This window comes from Tigriopus californicus, chromosome 3 (assembly GCF_007210705.1).
Source record: "Tigriopus californicus strain San Diego chromosome 3, Tcal_SD_v2.1, whole genome shotgun sequence".
NCBI classification, from domain to species: Eukaryota; Metazoa; Arthropoda; class Copepoda; order Harpacticoida; family Harpacticidae; genus Tigriopus; species Tigriopus californicus.
In genome coordinates, this window is record NC_081442.1 from 8,221,766 (window position 1) to 8,237,758 (window position 15,993).

Consider the following 15,993-nt stretch of genomic DNA (forward strand, 5'->3'; position numbering starts at 1 on the left):
TTCAATGTGCTTTCTTATTCAATCAGTCAATTATTAAGACGACTACCACTACTACTTGTATTACGTACTTACTTCTCTCGATGTCATATTTGTGTTGGAACCTGAACCTGTTCATCATCTTCATATTCGTCTTGATACTCTTCTTCCTCCTCTACTTCTACTTCAACAGCTGCTATTATTATCTTTGTTGTTACTACTAGTACTACCACCACCACTACTCATTTTGCCTTTTGGAATTGTTCCATCCATTCATGTTTGCCACCTGCCCAAGCAGCGAACAAAATTGGTGTCTTGATGTTGCACGCTTGTTAGTACTCGTACATACAACAACAATAACAACAACAACTGTTAAAACAACAACCACTAATGCTACAAAAATCGATGCTACTACTGTTTGTAATTTGTTGTAACAGTCCGATTAACACCAAAGTCTTCGATATTTTGAAAGCGAGAGTCCAAAGGATACCATTCTGTTTGGAACCCTTCGACAAGTTGTTTGTGCTCTTGATTTAATGAACGTTCCAATTGCTTTCGTTTGAAGCTTGCCCTTGGAGTGTGGAAGCAATAGCTTTGATTGAGATAGGGTATGTGCTTATTCAAATACGGCGAGACATTTTTACCGAGCGACAATGTAGGAATTTATTTGCTTGGTTGCAAGTTTTGATAAGCGGGTGTTTCAGAATATCAAGTGCCCATAAGCTTGCCTTGTTCCTCTTCTTCATAACCCTTGTTAGCATGGTTATTCAAAAAAGCGAGCGAGAGTTTCAATAAAACTCCCTCCTCTCCCATCAAATTCATTGAGCCCCTTGACACAAGTCATCTTTGTGAGTACAATTGTAGTTTGAATTTATAAAGCATCACTTTTCTTCCCCTCTCTTGTGTACGTACGTATTGCAAAATCGGTGTGGCTTGATGTGTAACGTTTGCCAGCAGCACAGTAAATAGTAGTAGCTTGCAATTTGGGGCAGCCTCTGGCCCATCAAACGTAGCATGTTTGGAAATTTGGGGGCCACTAATAAAAAGCCCTTGAAGAATCTTTGGTGAACGAGGAGAGGGTAAAGTTTTGGAGCCAGATTCATTTTAAGATAAAATGGCGGCGCTAAAAAATATGTAGGTCTTCTGTTGTTGCTGCGATAGATGCTGGCAGTTGAGATGTCCCTGGATGGTCTCCCCGGTTTTGCCTTAGCTTGGAACAGGAACAAACTTGATGGGAAACTAATGGAACGCCGTCACAAAACCCAAGCCAAGTTGCTTCCCTTCATTCCTCGAGTTGTTACTTGAGGCTCTTGAAGGGCAAGTACGTACCAAAGCTACACACATGTATGTATGTATGTATAGAGGAGCAGGCTGGCAAGAAAAGGAGGACAAGGAGGAAGAAGTAGAGGATGAAGGTGCTTCACGCGCTCTATTCATGTACTGAATGTATGGTTGTTCCTCTTGAAGAACAAGACGACAAAGAAGCCGAAAGAGGAGAGAAATTCAACACGCCGTCGCACTTTCCTTGATGTGTTTCGTGTCTCGCTCGTACCTCTCTCTATATATACTATATATATATGTATTCCACTTCTGTTAAGCCAAGCAAGCACTTAAAGGTACTAAACTTCACTTGGAAATTGTATCTGGGAGCCTTCAATATAGGACATGTCCGTACCTTGACATCGGAGAAGTTTATTGGTCTTAAAGTGTCCACGGACCGAGTACGTTATCCTAGTTTCATGGTCTCTCCAAATGCAATTACGACAGATAGGACCATATCAGTGCGAAATCGTCAGAAAAGAAGAATGGTCAACCCATCAAACCCACGAGTCCCTCCCAATGAGAAGCAAATGGGTTTGACTAGGATTTGCTTGAGATCTTGAAGATCCAATTTTGCCCCAATGCTAGCTTAAGAAGCTGGCTCGCTAGAAGGCCAGCTGTCCTTCAAGTTCAGTCTTCTCGTTCGTATGTTCTCCGGTTTCTTTTAGCGCCCTCATCTGTTCGTTTTTTTTGTTCTGGTTAAACATGAAGGGAAGGCCATGGATGCAGTAGCGGGTTGTATTCGCCATTGTGTTCAAATTGGAACAGGGACCATTTTCTTGCCTTCTTTTGCAAACATTCTTAGGTGACACATGAAGACCGAAAAGGCCACAAAATATCAAGAACATTCCGAAGAAAAATAGGAACCAAAACCTCGCAACCGACACGCTTCCTTCCGTGTACAGAGATTAAATCACGTCGCTGCCTCGCTAGAAATGTAGCCTCGTTTTAAAACTAGCCCCACTCCCCCAAGAGGCGAGCACTTAAGTCATACATAGCAAGATCATTGGTTGTTTTTTCACCACCCCCTCTGACTATGATGATTCAGGCTCATGTCATATGGTAAAATCCTAGCACATTTCAAGTGGAAGAAGACTAACCTGTGACCTGATTTCATGTTTCAGTCGGGCTGCGGTTGTTCGCGGTCAAGTGTTCACGCCTTCCGGAATGGGTCTGATTGGGGTGCGTGTCTCAACCACGTTGCCGAATGAAGGCTTCACCATGACCCGGGATGATGGCTGGTTTGATCTCATGGTGAATGGCGGTGGCTCCGTGATGCTTCAATTCGGACGAAATCCCTATCCTCCTCACAAGTAATTTAATCTTGACGCTCGAGCCTGGAGAATATTATTGTTATTGTGATGTCGCTTGTTCTATTCAGGTTGAATATCTTTGTTCCGTGGAACGAAGTGATCGTTCTCGACCCGGTCGTCTTGGGGCAAGCTAGTGGGGGATCAAAAGGAATTGCCAATGAGAATATTCCAACCATCGGCCATGGCAGACCGAAAGCCACCACCTGCCGGGAACATGATTTCTCTACCATGAAACCGTTGGTTTTAGCCTCCTGGAAGAATGGCTTTCAGGTAAATTGAAATCTTCCACTGTACTCCGTCATATCTTGTTCCGTCTTAAGAAGGAAGTTAATTTCCCGTTCTTCCCCATTTTCATCATTGTGGCTTGTGATTACCAACTTTAATGGGAACCCAAAGAGACCTTGGAGGTCTCTGGGGATGCAAACTTGATTGGATCTTTAATCTTTTTTGAAGGGGAGAACCGATCTCTGAGAAAGAGAGAGGCTTTCTTTGGCAAATCGAAATTTAGGTCGGTTGACTTCGTTCGACCTAGAGTGATTAGACCAAAAATTGGATCAACCACTCAAGCAGCCGGTTGAACTCCTCAGTTAATTAAAAGCGGAACATGGAGAGGCTCGTCTTGTTTCTCTGTGTTCCACTCAATTCATTTGGGTCTCTTCCCCTTCAACGTTTCTCCCCACCCCTTTTCTTCGAAAGACCCCACTGAGTTTTTCTCCCAGTCCACACCGACTCACAGACATACTTTATAAAGGGAATACATTTTCAAACGAGAGGCTTTTATTCTAATGAGCCCCCATCTTTCTGCCTTGCAGGGCCAAATTCCGGACCAAAGCGCTGTAATCTTGGAGACTCGAGCCATTCAAGAAAGTCTGGCCATCCCTGGCTCGGACATGTTTTTGGTGTATCATTCAGCCCGAAGCAAAGGCTACATGTCCATCATTCAACTGCAACTCACCCCGGATGTCATTCCACCCGCCTTGGTCAAGGTCCATGTGAAGATAACCATTGAAGGGGTGGTCCACGAAAAGCTCTTTGAGGCTGATCCAAATATCCAATACACCTACGCGTGGGACCGCCTCAACGAATACCGCCAAGTAAGTCGACAATTATCTAGCACTTATTTCCGAAGTATTGCCAGTGGACGACGGCTGTGGTGTCGGAATAAATTAGTTGCCTACCAAGTACTAACTTTACCGGTTGGACGACCCTCTCTTGGATCCTCTAGTTGGAAAGTTTCTTACTGGATTCAATCAGCAATGGTTTCTCTCTCTCTCTCTCTCTCTCTCTCTCTCTCCTCCCCCCCTCCTTCGACTCTTGATCCCCTTTTCCTCTTTGCAGCTCTGTCGATCCTTTCTTCGCTGTTAGTTCGTAGTTCAGAGATGGTTGCTGCCGCTTTCAAAGGCAACTTTGTCTGAACTCTGAACAAAGTCGTCTTAACAATATTTCTAACCAGGGCTGGTTGGTTGGTTGGTTGGTTGGTTGGTTGGTTGGTTGGTTGGTTGGTTGGTTGGTTGGTCGGTCGGTGATTGGGCTTGCCCCCCCCCCCTCTCTATGCAGTATGCAATCAAGGCAATTTTCGACTCGAATTTTTCCCCTCTTCGCACCTACCCACCTATCTACTGGGACCTTTTTGGAACAGAAAAGAAACCCAATAAGCGTGGAGCATTACTTTGAAATTTTCCTACGATGTTCGCTTCTTTTAACATACCTGGAAAAAACTTGAATGACCAAGAAAAAAGGCCCCCTTTCAGTCGGCGAGCTCTCTTTTTGAAGAAAATAGAAAGTTCACAATTTGCCTAATGTCAAAGGTTACTTAGCGTAAGTTCTACTGACAAGTGACTCGCTCCAGTCATTTCGTTTGACACTGTCTGCCAAAGCTCAATCGAAGAAAGTTACTCAGTTCTTCTTCTTCTACGTTAGTTCAGGAGCGACTTGTTCGGTCCTTCGTTCTCCACTGACAAGCTAGCATTATAGAGACTTTGGAACAATTCTCTGTGCCAATTTCGAAGACACAAATTGCCAGAAGAGAGTTTCATCTTGCCCTCATCCAGGCTGATGTTTCTCGGATTTGGGATCGGGAAACTCGACGACTAGGGATGGGAAGGGCAATGCCAACGATGGTGATGTGATGATCAGAGCTTCAGTGGCTTCAGAGAAGAGGCTTGGCAATTTTAGTCGATTTGGAGTCGGAATTCAATTTCGTTTCCGCGAACAGAAGCTTGAGAAAAAGAAAATACTGAAATTTGAGACTTGGCTTGAGGGCTTCTCCCACTTCGCCTCTGGTTCTCTTTCGCCCCCTCTTCTTCTTTCACCCGGAGAAGAAGCAAAGAGAGTGAGAGTGCGGGATAGAAGATGGAATATTTGAATTAGAATGCAAATTGGCAATTTTCCTTGAAATAAGTAACCATTTGCTTCTATTTTCAGCGGGTTTATGGGATTACGACAGCCATTGTGAAAGTTGGCTACGAATACAAAAACTGCGAGTCTCTGATATGGAACATTCAAACAACGAAAATGAGCGGCCATGTCATGGACAGCTCTGATTTGGGTGGATGGGAGTTGAATGTTCAGCACAAATACAATTTCCACGCCGGGATCTTGCAAAAAGGCGATGGCCACACAGTCTACCTCAAGTACAAGCCACATGTGAGTAACGAGTACCCGTCATTCAGGATTGATTCGCTAGCAATTGACCCATTGGCATTCACTTATTCCTTCCTTCCTTTCTTCCTTCACTTTCAAGGTCGTGACGACGGTTATGGGCAATGGAGAGCAACGATCCATTGATTGCAACACCGATGCGTGTGCCAATGGCGAGGCCAGCAAGCAAAAGCTCCTTGGACCGAAAGCCCTGGCCTCGGCTGCGGATGGTTCGGTTTTCGTGGCGGATTATGATCTCATTAGGCGGATTACTCCGGATGGGGAAATCACATCTTTGCTCAAGCTCAAGTAAGTAACTGAAGTAACTGTGACTACTTTTATTGTGCGCCCTAGACGGGGAAACAAGTTTCATTATCATCCAGCCTTGGAGATTCGAGATGAGGCTAATGATTCGATTATGGGAATGCATACTTCAGTTCGAGAAGAATGATCTTATTAGGCTTAGGCTCTCTCTGCGGCGCTTACGCTACTTTACTGCCTTCTTCGTTCAGAATTTTTTATTCGGATGCCCATGATGCTGATATTGCGGGCCTTAATTAATTTATGATCCTCTCTGGAATCGTCCATTGGTGGAGAGCATCTCGCGAATTTTTGGTCTATTATGATTTCGAGACATTCGCTAACCAATTTAAATAGTCAGAAAAGTCGATTAGAAGTTGGTTCCCTGAAGATCGAAAATGCAACTTACCGGGACATCTGCGCATGGGGAACAAAATTACAGAGCACAAGATCAACGTTCGTTTGATCGTAAAAGCCATTTTGATTCAATAATACCTTTTCCTCTGTCCATTTGTCTTCTAACCCTAATGATTCTCAGTCTGTTCTTTGATCTTGGAGCAAAAAAGGAGCATTCATCCCACCATTCCCCCACTTCTGCAATAGTAATATGCTTCTTTGGCAACTCGGTTGAAAAAGGGAAGAGGGGTGGCCCCATGGAAGAACCCGTCTAAAGGGTTGTTATTGGATGATGATGATAGTGACAGTAGTGTGAGAGTGAATCAAGTTCCTTTTGGCCCTCTTAATGACCAGGCAACGGGAATAGTAGCTCATCATTTCTCTTCATTTCAACCTCTTTCGCTGGCCTCACTCTCTCCGTCCAGAATGTATGGTTGTCGAGCCAAATTGAGTCGGACTCGATTTCTGCATGTAATGAGCGAGTTTCATTACTCGTCGTGAGCCCTTTGATACGCACAGTATGTTCGGGTCTTTGCCTTGCTCAGCCTTCTTGGACCTAACCTACCCTGTGAACCATACCATGGTCTGAAGGGGGACAAAAGACAAGGGACAAGACACATTTTGGGATGCTAGTTTTAGGGTCATGATGAACTGGATGGAGAATTAGCGCCACGGTGGCAAGAGGCGGTTTCTCCTGGTTGCAAGGGAGTGGACCGAGGATTAAATAAAGGGATAATCCTCTTTGGCACGCATTGCCGATGAGCTGGAATGCTGAACGTTCGCTCTCAGTTTCTCTTGGCTGACTATAGCCTCCATTTGAGACACGCCAAGTTGTAATTAATTTGACCTTTTCCTGGCTCACTATTTGCTCGGAGCTCTCTGGTGGTTTGCGGAGAGTCATGACTCCAAGAAATAGAATGGCTTACTGTGGTGGGTGTCTACTTGAAACCATTAATGCATCAACGAACTGCTATTTATGCGCACCGCCATTCCTCGCAATCGTGCTCTCATGCAAATTTTCTTATTCCAGCACTTCCAGGGTCTCATATCGTTATCACATGGCCCATTGTACTTACAATTACGAACTGGAGAAAAAACAGACGCTCTACATATCTCAACCCGAGTCTCATCAAATCATTCGAATGAAGCGAGTTCCACTTGGCAAGGCTGCCGCAGCCTTATCTCCCTATGCATTGGAGGAGGATCTGGCCATCAACCCCGAAGAGTTGGATTCAAATTGGGAAGTGTTCATTGGCAATGGAGAGCGATGTCTTCCGGGCGATTCTGATCACTGTGGAGACGGAGGAAAAGCCGAGAATGCCAGATTGGCTTATCCTAAAGGTACGAATGAGCTAACTCACTTTTATGTGCTCTCGTGGCAGCTCTATGTTTTATCGAGTTATCAGCCGAATTGCTTAATTAGACCTCAATAGGGTTCCTAAAGAGAGGTAGAGAGTTCTTTAAAGCGCAGGCCTTTCTGACTCTCCGTAGGTATTGCCGTGGCTGCCGATGGTCGTGTTTTCGTCGCTGATGGGAGCAATATACGCAGTGTAGATGAGAATGGAATTATCACCACTTTAATCGGCCATCAATATCACCGCTCCAATTGGAAGCCCTTACCTTGTGAAGGTGCCATATCCATCCGGGACGTGCAACTAAATTGGCCCACGGAATTGGCCATCAGCCCATTGGATAACTCGCTCCATCTGATCGACGATAACGTTGTTCTCAAAGTGACTCACGATGATCGAATCTCGATCGTGGCGGGACGACCTCTTCATTGTCCACCTCCACCTAAATCTAAAGATGTCGACGATTTGGCCACTAGTGCCACCCTCGTGGAACCCCAATCGATCTCATTTTCTCCGAATGGCGATCTTTTCATCGCCGAGAGCGATTCACAACGCATCAATCGCATTCGACGAGTGTCAACGGACGGAAAAATCTCTACGTTTGCCGGAAAGGACTCGAAATGCAACTGTCTAGACATCTCGTGCCTATGCTTCGAGAGCGATCAATTCCTGGCTGCCAAAGTCAAGTTCAGTGCCATCAGTGCCATCACCTGCGCCCCCGATGGCGTGGTGTATATTGCGGATCAGGGGAACTACCGTTTACGAGCCATCAGTTCGAGTCTCCCGCCCGAGCACTCCGACGGAGTCTTTGAGGTCCCGGATACAGATGCCCAAGAGATGTACATTTTCAACAAATTTGGCCAACACGTTCTCACTAAGGACATCATGACATCCAATATCCTGTACAAAATGACGTACTCCCAAGCCACTTCCAATGGAAAACTCACGTCTGTGGCTGATCCTGCAGGTAGAACTCTGACCATCATGCGAGACTACAGAGGGAATGCCAATGCATTGCAGACCTCGAACGGGCTCAAGAACACGCTCAAAATGTCACATGTGGGCTATCTGGAGAGTTTCGAAACCCCGTCCAAGTATCAGGTGGAATTCAAATATTTGCGACCCCAAGGTCTTTTGAAAAGCAAGCTAGACAGCCAAGACAAGGCTTACGTATATGAATACGATCAGTACGGGCGACTGATCATGTCGATCTCGCCCACGGGACAAACCGTTTCCCTCGCGTTCAATCTCACCTCTACGGGGGGAGCCATCACTGTTGAAAAGGATGGAGAGCGAAGTCAAATATTGCGTTTAAACGAGGATCTTGTGGTTTCCACCTTGGGTGAGCAGGCGACGGAGGTGATTTCGATAGGCGCGGACAAAACATTGACTGACAAGACTTCATGGTCGCAAACCACCACTTTGGGAACGATTCCACATCCGGTGATTGCTGTCTCTGATCCAGTTATGGGCGACTCGTTTCCTATGGTGGGCGAACAGCTCACGTATTTGGGGACAAACCTCGTGAACAAATTGAACTGGGAGTACTTACTGGCAACTAATGGCCATAACGGCCAAATGATGGGCATCAAGAAGACGCTGAAGGTCAACGGAGAGAACCTCCTGACCATTTTCTTTGACAAATTGCAGCGTCGCGAGGTATTTTACTCGGGCACAAAGAGCGAGCTCATTGAAGTACGATACGATAGCTTATCTCGACCCATTAGATGGGAGCCCCTGGCTGGTGGCTTTAGTCCAGTTGACTTGGGTTACGACCGCTTTGGACATTTGAATAAGTGGTCTCGAGGCCAAGTGAGCGAGGAATACACCTTCGATAAGGCCGGTCGTTTGAACTCGATTCAACGCGGTAATGCCACGCTTTTGACTTACCACTACGCCGAGGCCTATCTGGGCTTACCCAACTCGATCTCCACTGGGCAAGGGTCAAAATTCATTTTGGATTACGAGGACAAGACCGGGGGTCTGAAGAGTATTCAAACCCCAAGAGGCCATTTCCACTCGTTTCGTCTGCGACCCGGGCCTGGCTTTTTGCGATTCCAGTACCTTTCTCCTTGGAGCGAACAACATTATGAGATCCTCTTTGACTCGGAAGGGAAGATAAGAAAAAAGGTCTTCCCGGGAGTAGGAAATGAGGCCGTCTATTTCTTTTACAACCCCTCCGGATCGGTCAAGCAGTACATCTGCGGTGATATTGAGTCCACGTTTGACTATGACGAGGACACCGGCAATTTGGACACTGTGGTCACAAGACAAGGACATGGTTTCGACTTAAAGGCCAGATTCAAGTACCATGGCGGCTTGCTCAAGGAGCAAAAGCTTCGTTTCACGGGTGGGTTCCCCGACTTGGAGAATGCCATTTTCCGCCACCAATATGACGGTTTTGGCCGCCCATCGACCATGATCGCGACCATTGGAAGCCAGGACCAGCAAGAATCGTGGCCCACCGTGTACAACGCGAACACTGGTCTGTTGGAAAATATGGGCAAGATTCGCGTCTCGAGACCCTCGCCCAACAAGACCATGCTCCAAGATAACAATAACAACTACTTCAAATCCGTGGAACGCGATGAGAACAACCGATTGCAGCGTATCACCTTTGGCCTCAGGCGAAGAGAGATGCTCTCAATTCACTTGAGTTATGATAGTCAAAACCGAGTGAGCCAACGGAGGATCATGAATCAAGAAGGCCGTCCCAGTGAAGAGAAATTCTCCTTCTCCCCCGATGGACATTTGCTTCAAGTTTGGGGACCAGACAATTTTGATTATCGCTACGACGCCAACGGCAATTTGATCGGCGAAGGCAGTTCAAGGGGACCGAAAGCCATCCAATATGATGCTGGGGATCGAGTGGAAAGGATCGATACGAGTACCCGCGTCATTTACGACCCCAAAGGGTTTGTCGGTCAGGTCGGAGATCATGAAAAGTTTTGGCATGATGCAAGTGGAAAACTCATTCAATACTTGGTCCTGGATAAAGAAGCCACAGCTGGCACCCGGGTCTCTTTCTTTTATGACTATTTGGGACGTCTGGTGGCTTGGCAAGACACACGAGGTCATATCCAGCAATTCTTCTATGCCAATGTGAAGAATGAGCGGGAATTAACTCACGTCCACCATCCGAAATCCGGGCTAACTCAAAGGCTTCTCTACGATGAAAACGGTCATCTCATCGCTCTGAAAGCTGGAGAGCAGATGCTTTTTGTGGCCACTGATCAAATGGGCTCACCCATTCTCGTTTTCTCGGAGGACGGCACCGTCCTCAAGGAGATCGAGTACTCGCCGTTCGGCACAACTGTCAAGGACACTAATCCCGGAATGATTCTCCCATTGGGTTTCCACGGGGGCATTGCTCTGCCTCATTCCAAGTTTCTGTTCATGTCTGAGGGTCGCATCTATCATCCCGAATTGTTGCAATATCTCAATCCAGATTGGGAAAGTCTGCAAGGCGATTTGACCAATCCCCTGGCTTTGTTCGTTTATCGCTTCAGGAACAACGACCCCATCAATCCTGCTCTCCATTTGAACTACATGACCCACATTGAAGAGTGGAGCAAGCTCTTCGGCCTAGATCTCGATAACATCTTAGACTCAAGTCAACGTGGGTACAAGGAAATCAATTCCCTAGCCCTCCTTCGCAGCGAAATTCTACCCAGCCTTATGTCATCCGACCTGCGCGTGATCACGGGCATGGCCCAAGCTTTGACCCGCGCCCGTGAATCGATGCCCAAGATCAGCTTTATCAAGACGTTCGATTCGGTCTCCACGCCCATGCCGATACTACTCAATGCTCGAATTGCCAGTAAACCCATGGCGTTTGGACGCGGGTTCTTGCTATCCGTGATAGACGACATCAGTGTGGTTCACGTGGTCGAAGGTGTCCAAGGCGTGGTCCAGAAGATCTTCGAATCCGTGCTCAATGGAACGGGGTATTTGGATTCGTCGTTCCTCCAATCGGCCGATAAGAGCGTGTATTACTTCGCCACCACGGCTGATAGTCAGTTAGCCATTGACCGGGAAACTGTGAATCGTTTGGCGGGAGAATACGATGTGGCAGTGCGTGACGTGGATAACAACGACAAGGATTTGAAAATCGACAATTCCGAGCTGGTGGTGCACGTCATTTATGGCCAGGCCATTGTCCGCCATCGCGAGAACATTCAGAAAGACCAAAGTGGTCTGGCCTCGCAATTAGCTTGGACGAGAGAAAAGAGCCTTATTCAAGCAGGCTTCAGCGGAGTGGGCGATTGGACCAAAGGCCAGAAGGCAGAGTTAGTGATGGGACATCGGATTCGTGGCTTCACGGCGGTAGAGATTCATCCACGCAATCGCTACCCGGATTTGGTGAGAGATGCGTCCAATTATTTCTTCGTTTCCAACGGCAACAATGGCGAGAGCATCAGCGGTCATCGACGAAAAAGTCGGCATGGAAAAACGAGAAAGCACTAACTAATGTTCGATGGATCGAAATGAAAAAGATGAAGGAAAAGAGGAATCTGGATCGACTAACGCACTCCAAAACGAATGCTCAAAGAATCAAGCACTAAAAGAGATATCAAAAAGTCCCCCAAAGACTGGGAAGAGCGCCTCTCTTCACAGGCCAAAACCAAGACAAGAACCGGACAAGTGAAAAGTCCGACCGAAAGCAGAGACTTGTAAATTACTGTGATAAATCCGAGATTCCCGCGTAAGAAAACCAGAAGACAAAGACAATTACAAAGATGTCGAAAATTATCTAACTATCATGATACCGTGCAACCAGACTGCCCCGCAATCCCACCCAGAACTCAATTGGAACACTCAGTCAACCCCTCAAAATGATCCAAAACCCGGAAGGATTGCAAGTAGCCAACGCGGGACAAGGAGGAATCATGTGTTGCAAAGAAAAAAAGATGTTTATGTTTTATTGTTGAGGCTGTGATATTTTATTACCACTTTGACGAATCATCATCCCCCCTATACCCTTGTCTACTACTACAACTAGTTACCCCACCTTTATCCAACTGTTAATGCTCCCGAATTCGCTTCAATGAGCGAGCCGCAACTTGAATCTCGGCACAAATTCTGTCGAAGCCCCTCCTTCACTCACATTAGGCGTATTCGACTCTCGCTCGTGTACTATCAAATATCTGTAAGTGTTTCCTGTCCACTTTTATGTTTGAACAATAGCCTCTATGATCGTCATTTGGTGCGTGTCGTGTTCTAGCCAGATGCGGTTGGATCCCATCGTAAATAGAGAGAAAGGCCACCAACACCTTGGTCCGAAGGGTTGATGCCACCGTGGATTTGGTGGTGCACGTCGATTAAATTGATAAGACTCGTGCCACTCTCCTGGATGGACCTATTAATACAACAACAGCTACTACTACATTATTACTACGCGTGTATTACAAACCCAAATGTCGCTACTCGATTGAGCGGAAATAAACGTATTGAGAGAAATTGTTTTATGCCATTTTATTCAAGCTGTATTTCAACGACTGGAGTGCGTGCGGTTTTAGTGGGCCCTTAGACAATAGTCTTTACTTTTGAAGATTGGCAGCCAGCCGAATCTCCTTCCAGCGAAACCCATGCCAAAAACTTGCTTTCAATAGGGATTGAAAACGAAAACGAATTGCGACAAGATATGGACCTATAAAGCTCTTATGGACTTGCAGATATTCGCTTGGGCGTTCACCCTTCGTTTTCTTTAATCTTCCATTTTAATAGTACTGTGGATAGCATTCCCTGCAACGGCTAGAAAAGCCCGTGAAAAGCCAAACCAGACTCAAATCCGAAAAAAACGCGTTCCATGTGCGCCTCCTTGGAACTTACTACCGCAATTTGTTAGGGAGTTGCCCTTGTTGAGGAATAGCTATTTATTCAATAGCAGGGCATTCTTTGCGTGAAGTTTATAAAATTGAGGCTTGAAGAAAGTCCATATGGTCAAACATCTTTTCATTTCATGCCGTCGAGTTTGTTGAGAACTTGCCCGAACTTGCCCGAGCTTCTCTTCTCACGAGAGGGCATGACGAAATGGCGAAGGCGTTTTAGATTTTGACGGTATCAACTTTTTGAAATCCGAACTTGAATGAACCACATGAGACCCGGCTATTGAATAGGTAGTTTTCTTTTAGGAGAACTGGTTTTCAAGATATGATTTTCACTTGAAACCACTCAAAGCCAAATCTGATATGTGGAACAGTTCTTTCTCTTCATGAATGACCGAAACTTACAAGTCCCTGCTTGTAACATGTGCGAACAAACGTCATGGGTATGCGGAATGCCAACAAATGACTTCGCTTTGAGTGAGATATGTCTAGTTCAGCAACATATTCAATTGAGGAGATGCGAAATATAAGGTATTGTAATAAACTATATTCCAAGGCAGGAACACCTTCACTGTTGCGAAGAACACGCACAAATTTTGATCCTACTCTTCGCTAGTCATAACCAGGGCTTGAACCGTAAACGAAAAAAAGTAACGCTACTTTTGCAGAAAAAAGATGGCCTAAAACTATTTTTAAAAAAAATTAAGCTATTTTTTTACGTTTACTATATACAACGTTAAACAAATGACGAATACACGAGCTACAACGATCCAAGAGTTTGAGAATCAAAGGTTATTTGGTTTTAATCTTTTTCCACTTTTACTTAACATTTTGAGAGTATTTTCTTGGTTTAAAAAAAAAGGTTAACATAAGGTAAGTATTCCATTGGTTTGATGAGGGGAAAATCAGGGTTACATGTTGAGGCTAACTTAGGGGTTTCCGTCATGCAACTAGAAATGTGATACGTCACAGAAAATGTAAGTTTAAAATCTTAGTCGCACCCTCCCGTGATTATTAATTTGAACCCAACAGTAGCAAACAAATCATTGCTTTTGAGACGGAGCTTTTCAAAAATCTGGGAGGAGACCTTCATACATTTTTTTCTTCTCCTCACTTAGAAAGGAAGAAAGTAACTGTAACGCGAGAGCTAAAAAACCCGTTCCGTTACCGATACCGTTACTTTTGCCAAAAGGAAACGCATTACCGGTAGGTTTACTCAAGCCCTGCCTGGTCATAAGTCAAAGTATATTATTTAAAAAACAAAAGATTCTTACTGTTAGTAATTCTAGTGTTTTCGTATTCGGCAATTTCTGGCAAGGTTTTCCCATAAGCTTCGAGTTTCCTATAGTTGTTAGGTCCTTTTTTGAGGGTTGGAATTGCTTAACTATTGAAAATTTCACTCCACAATGAGTTTTATATCTTCTACCTCCATCCAGTTTCAGTCAATTTCTAGCAAGAAAATCCTTTTATTAGATTAATCTAACTCCTCTCTGGTCGGATATGTGTTTATGTCCAAGGAAAGTTTGTACCAAGCCAATGTTTTCACTTTTTACTCCATTGATTTATTTCTCGTACCAGATCTGCCTAGGTGCGCAAGATACCAATAAAATCACGCAAGTTTAAGTACGCAGCCTTCGCTCTGTAGCCTCAATGAAACAACCTCCAGTTGTAGCTTTTTTAAAGTTTTTCAATATACCTACAATATGGACACCTCTCCAACTGGCCCCGCAGAATCCAAACACTTTAGATTAGATTTACTAACGTATCATTCATTTATACATCTGATTTGAAAAGCGCCACGCGCGACCCTCAGCATTTTCGCCAAGCTAAATTTGAGTTCAAAATGCCTTAACAATGAATTAACCATTGCCTTCGAGGAATATGGACTATGAATGCCTTTCCAACCATACAGCCTCCTCTTGGTCAGAGCAACTCTGGGCCAATTTTCGAAACATAGAAATGAAATAAGAATTTTTTTTTAAGAAACTCAATTAAAGGCCAAATATCTTGAGCTCATTTATTTGTAGATTCGGCTGTTTCAAAGGACTACAGTCAAAAGCTGATGTAGGTGATTGAGAGCGGGTCAAGCATTCAAATGTCATATAGTGATTACTAAACATGACTTTGATCTCATCTCCTGAGCATGATTTTGGTCCCAAATTTGACAAAATTCATCAAAATCACAAGAGTTTTTACAGAGTTTTGGAATTAAGTAAATGGTATAGGAGGTACATAATTTTCGTCCCCATCCATGTCCGTGCCCCCGTTAAGTCCGCGACTTAACAAAAAAGTGATGAAAAATGTGTTCGGACGCATGAGGATAACTATGGAAATTGCGAAATCAAGGAGGAAAACTTTGCATTCCCTGTGGGGACTCTTATAATGCATTTTAGGTATTTTGCCGCTTGATTGAATCCAAGTGCTGTTTGGTTTCTTGACAACTTACAAATAGATCTCGTATGGAACTTACCAATGGATCTCGTTAGCAAGCACCCGCTCTAAACTATCTATTTTATTGTTATCTTGTGCTCATGAGCAGATCTGATACGAGAAAAAACTCTAGAACTTTTCACCCCATAATCAGCAAGGGTTGTCGGCAATTCAACAATGACTTTTCTTCCAACATCATTGAGGTTTCACTCTTATAGTCTTTTTCATACTTCTCTTCCTCCTCTCGATGCGGACAAACAAATGGAGAAGTACAAGAATACACTCTGAGATGCCTGACTTTTACAAGGTATTTTTCTTTGACCGACTTATTGCTGATCTATTCTTACACCATAAGTTCACCAACAACCCTTCTGAGAAACCTTTCAAATCCTGTAAAGTTTAAATTACACACAATTTATGCGTCCAAATAGTGATAAA

At 44.8% G+C, this 15,993-nt stretch overlaps 1 protein-coding gene across 2 annotated transcripts in view; it reads left to right on the top strand.

Annotated features, from left to right (window-relative positions):
- Positions 1–12,757, top strand: part of LOC131877329 (teneurin-m-like) — a 61,397-nt gene extending 48,640 nt beyond the window's left edge. For both annotated transcript variants that reach the window (XM_059222947.1, XM_059222949.1), the window contains 7 exons: positions 2,421–2,609; positions 2,678–2,879; positions 3,422–3,703; positions 5,034–5,255; positions 5,353–5,558; positions 6,976–7,286; positions 7,437–12,757. In XM_059222947.1, coding sequence (XP_059078930.1) covers positions 2,421–2,609; positions 2,678–2,879; positions 3,422–3,703; positions 5,034–5,255; positions 5,353–5,558; positions 6,976–7,286; positions 7,437–11,764 — 5,740 coding nt within the window. In that variant the 3' untranslated portion in view covers positions 11,765–12,757. The remainder of the gene's footprint in view (positions 1–2,420; positions 2,610–2,677; positions 2,880–3,421; positions 3,704–5,033; positions 5,256–5,352; positions 5,559–6,975; positions 7,287–7,436) is intronic.
- Positions 12,758–15,993: the final 3,236 nt, after the last annotated feature.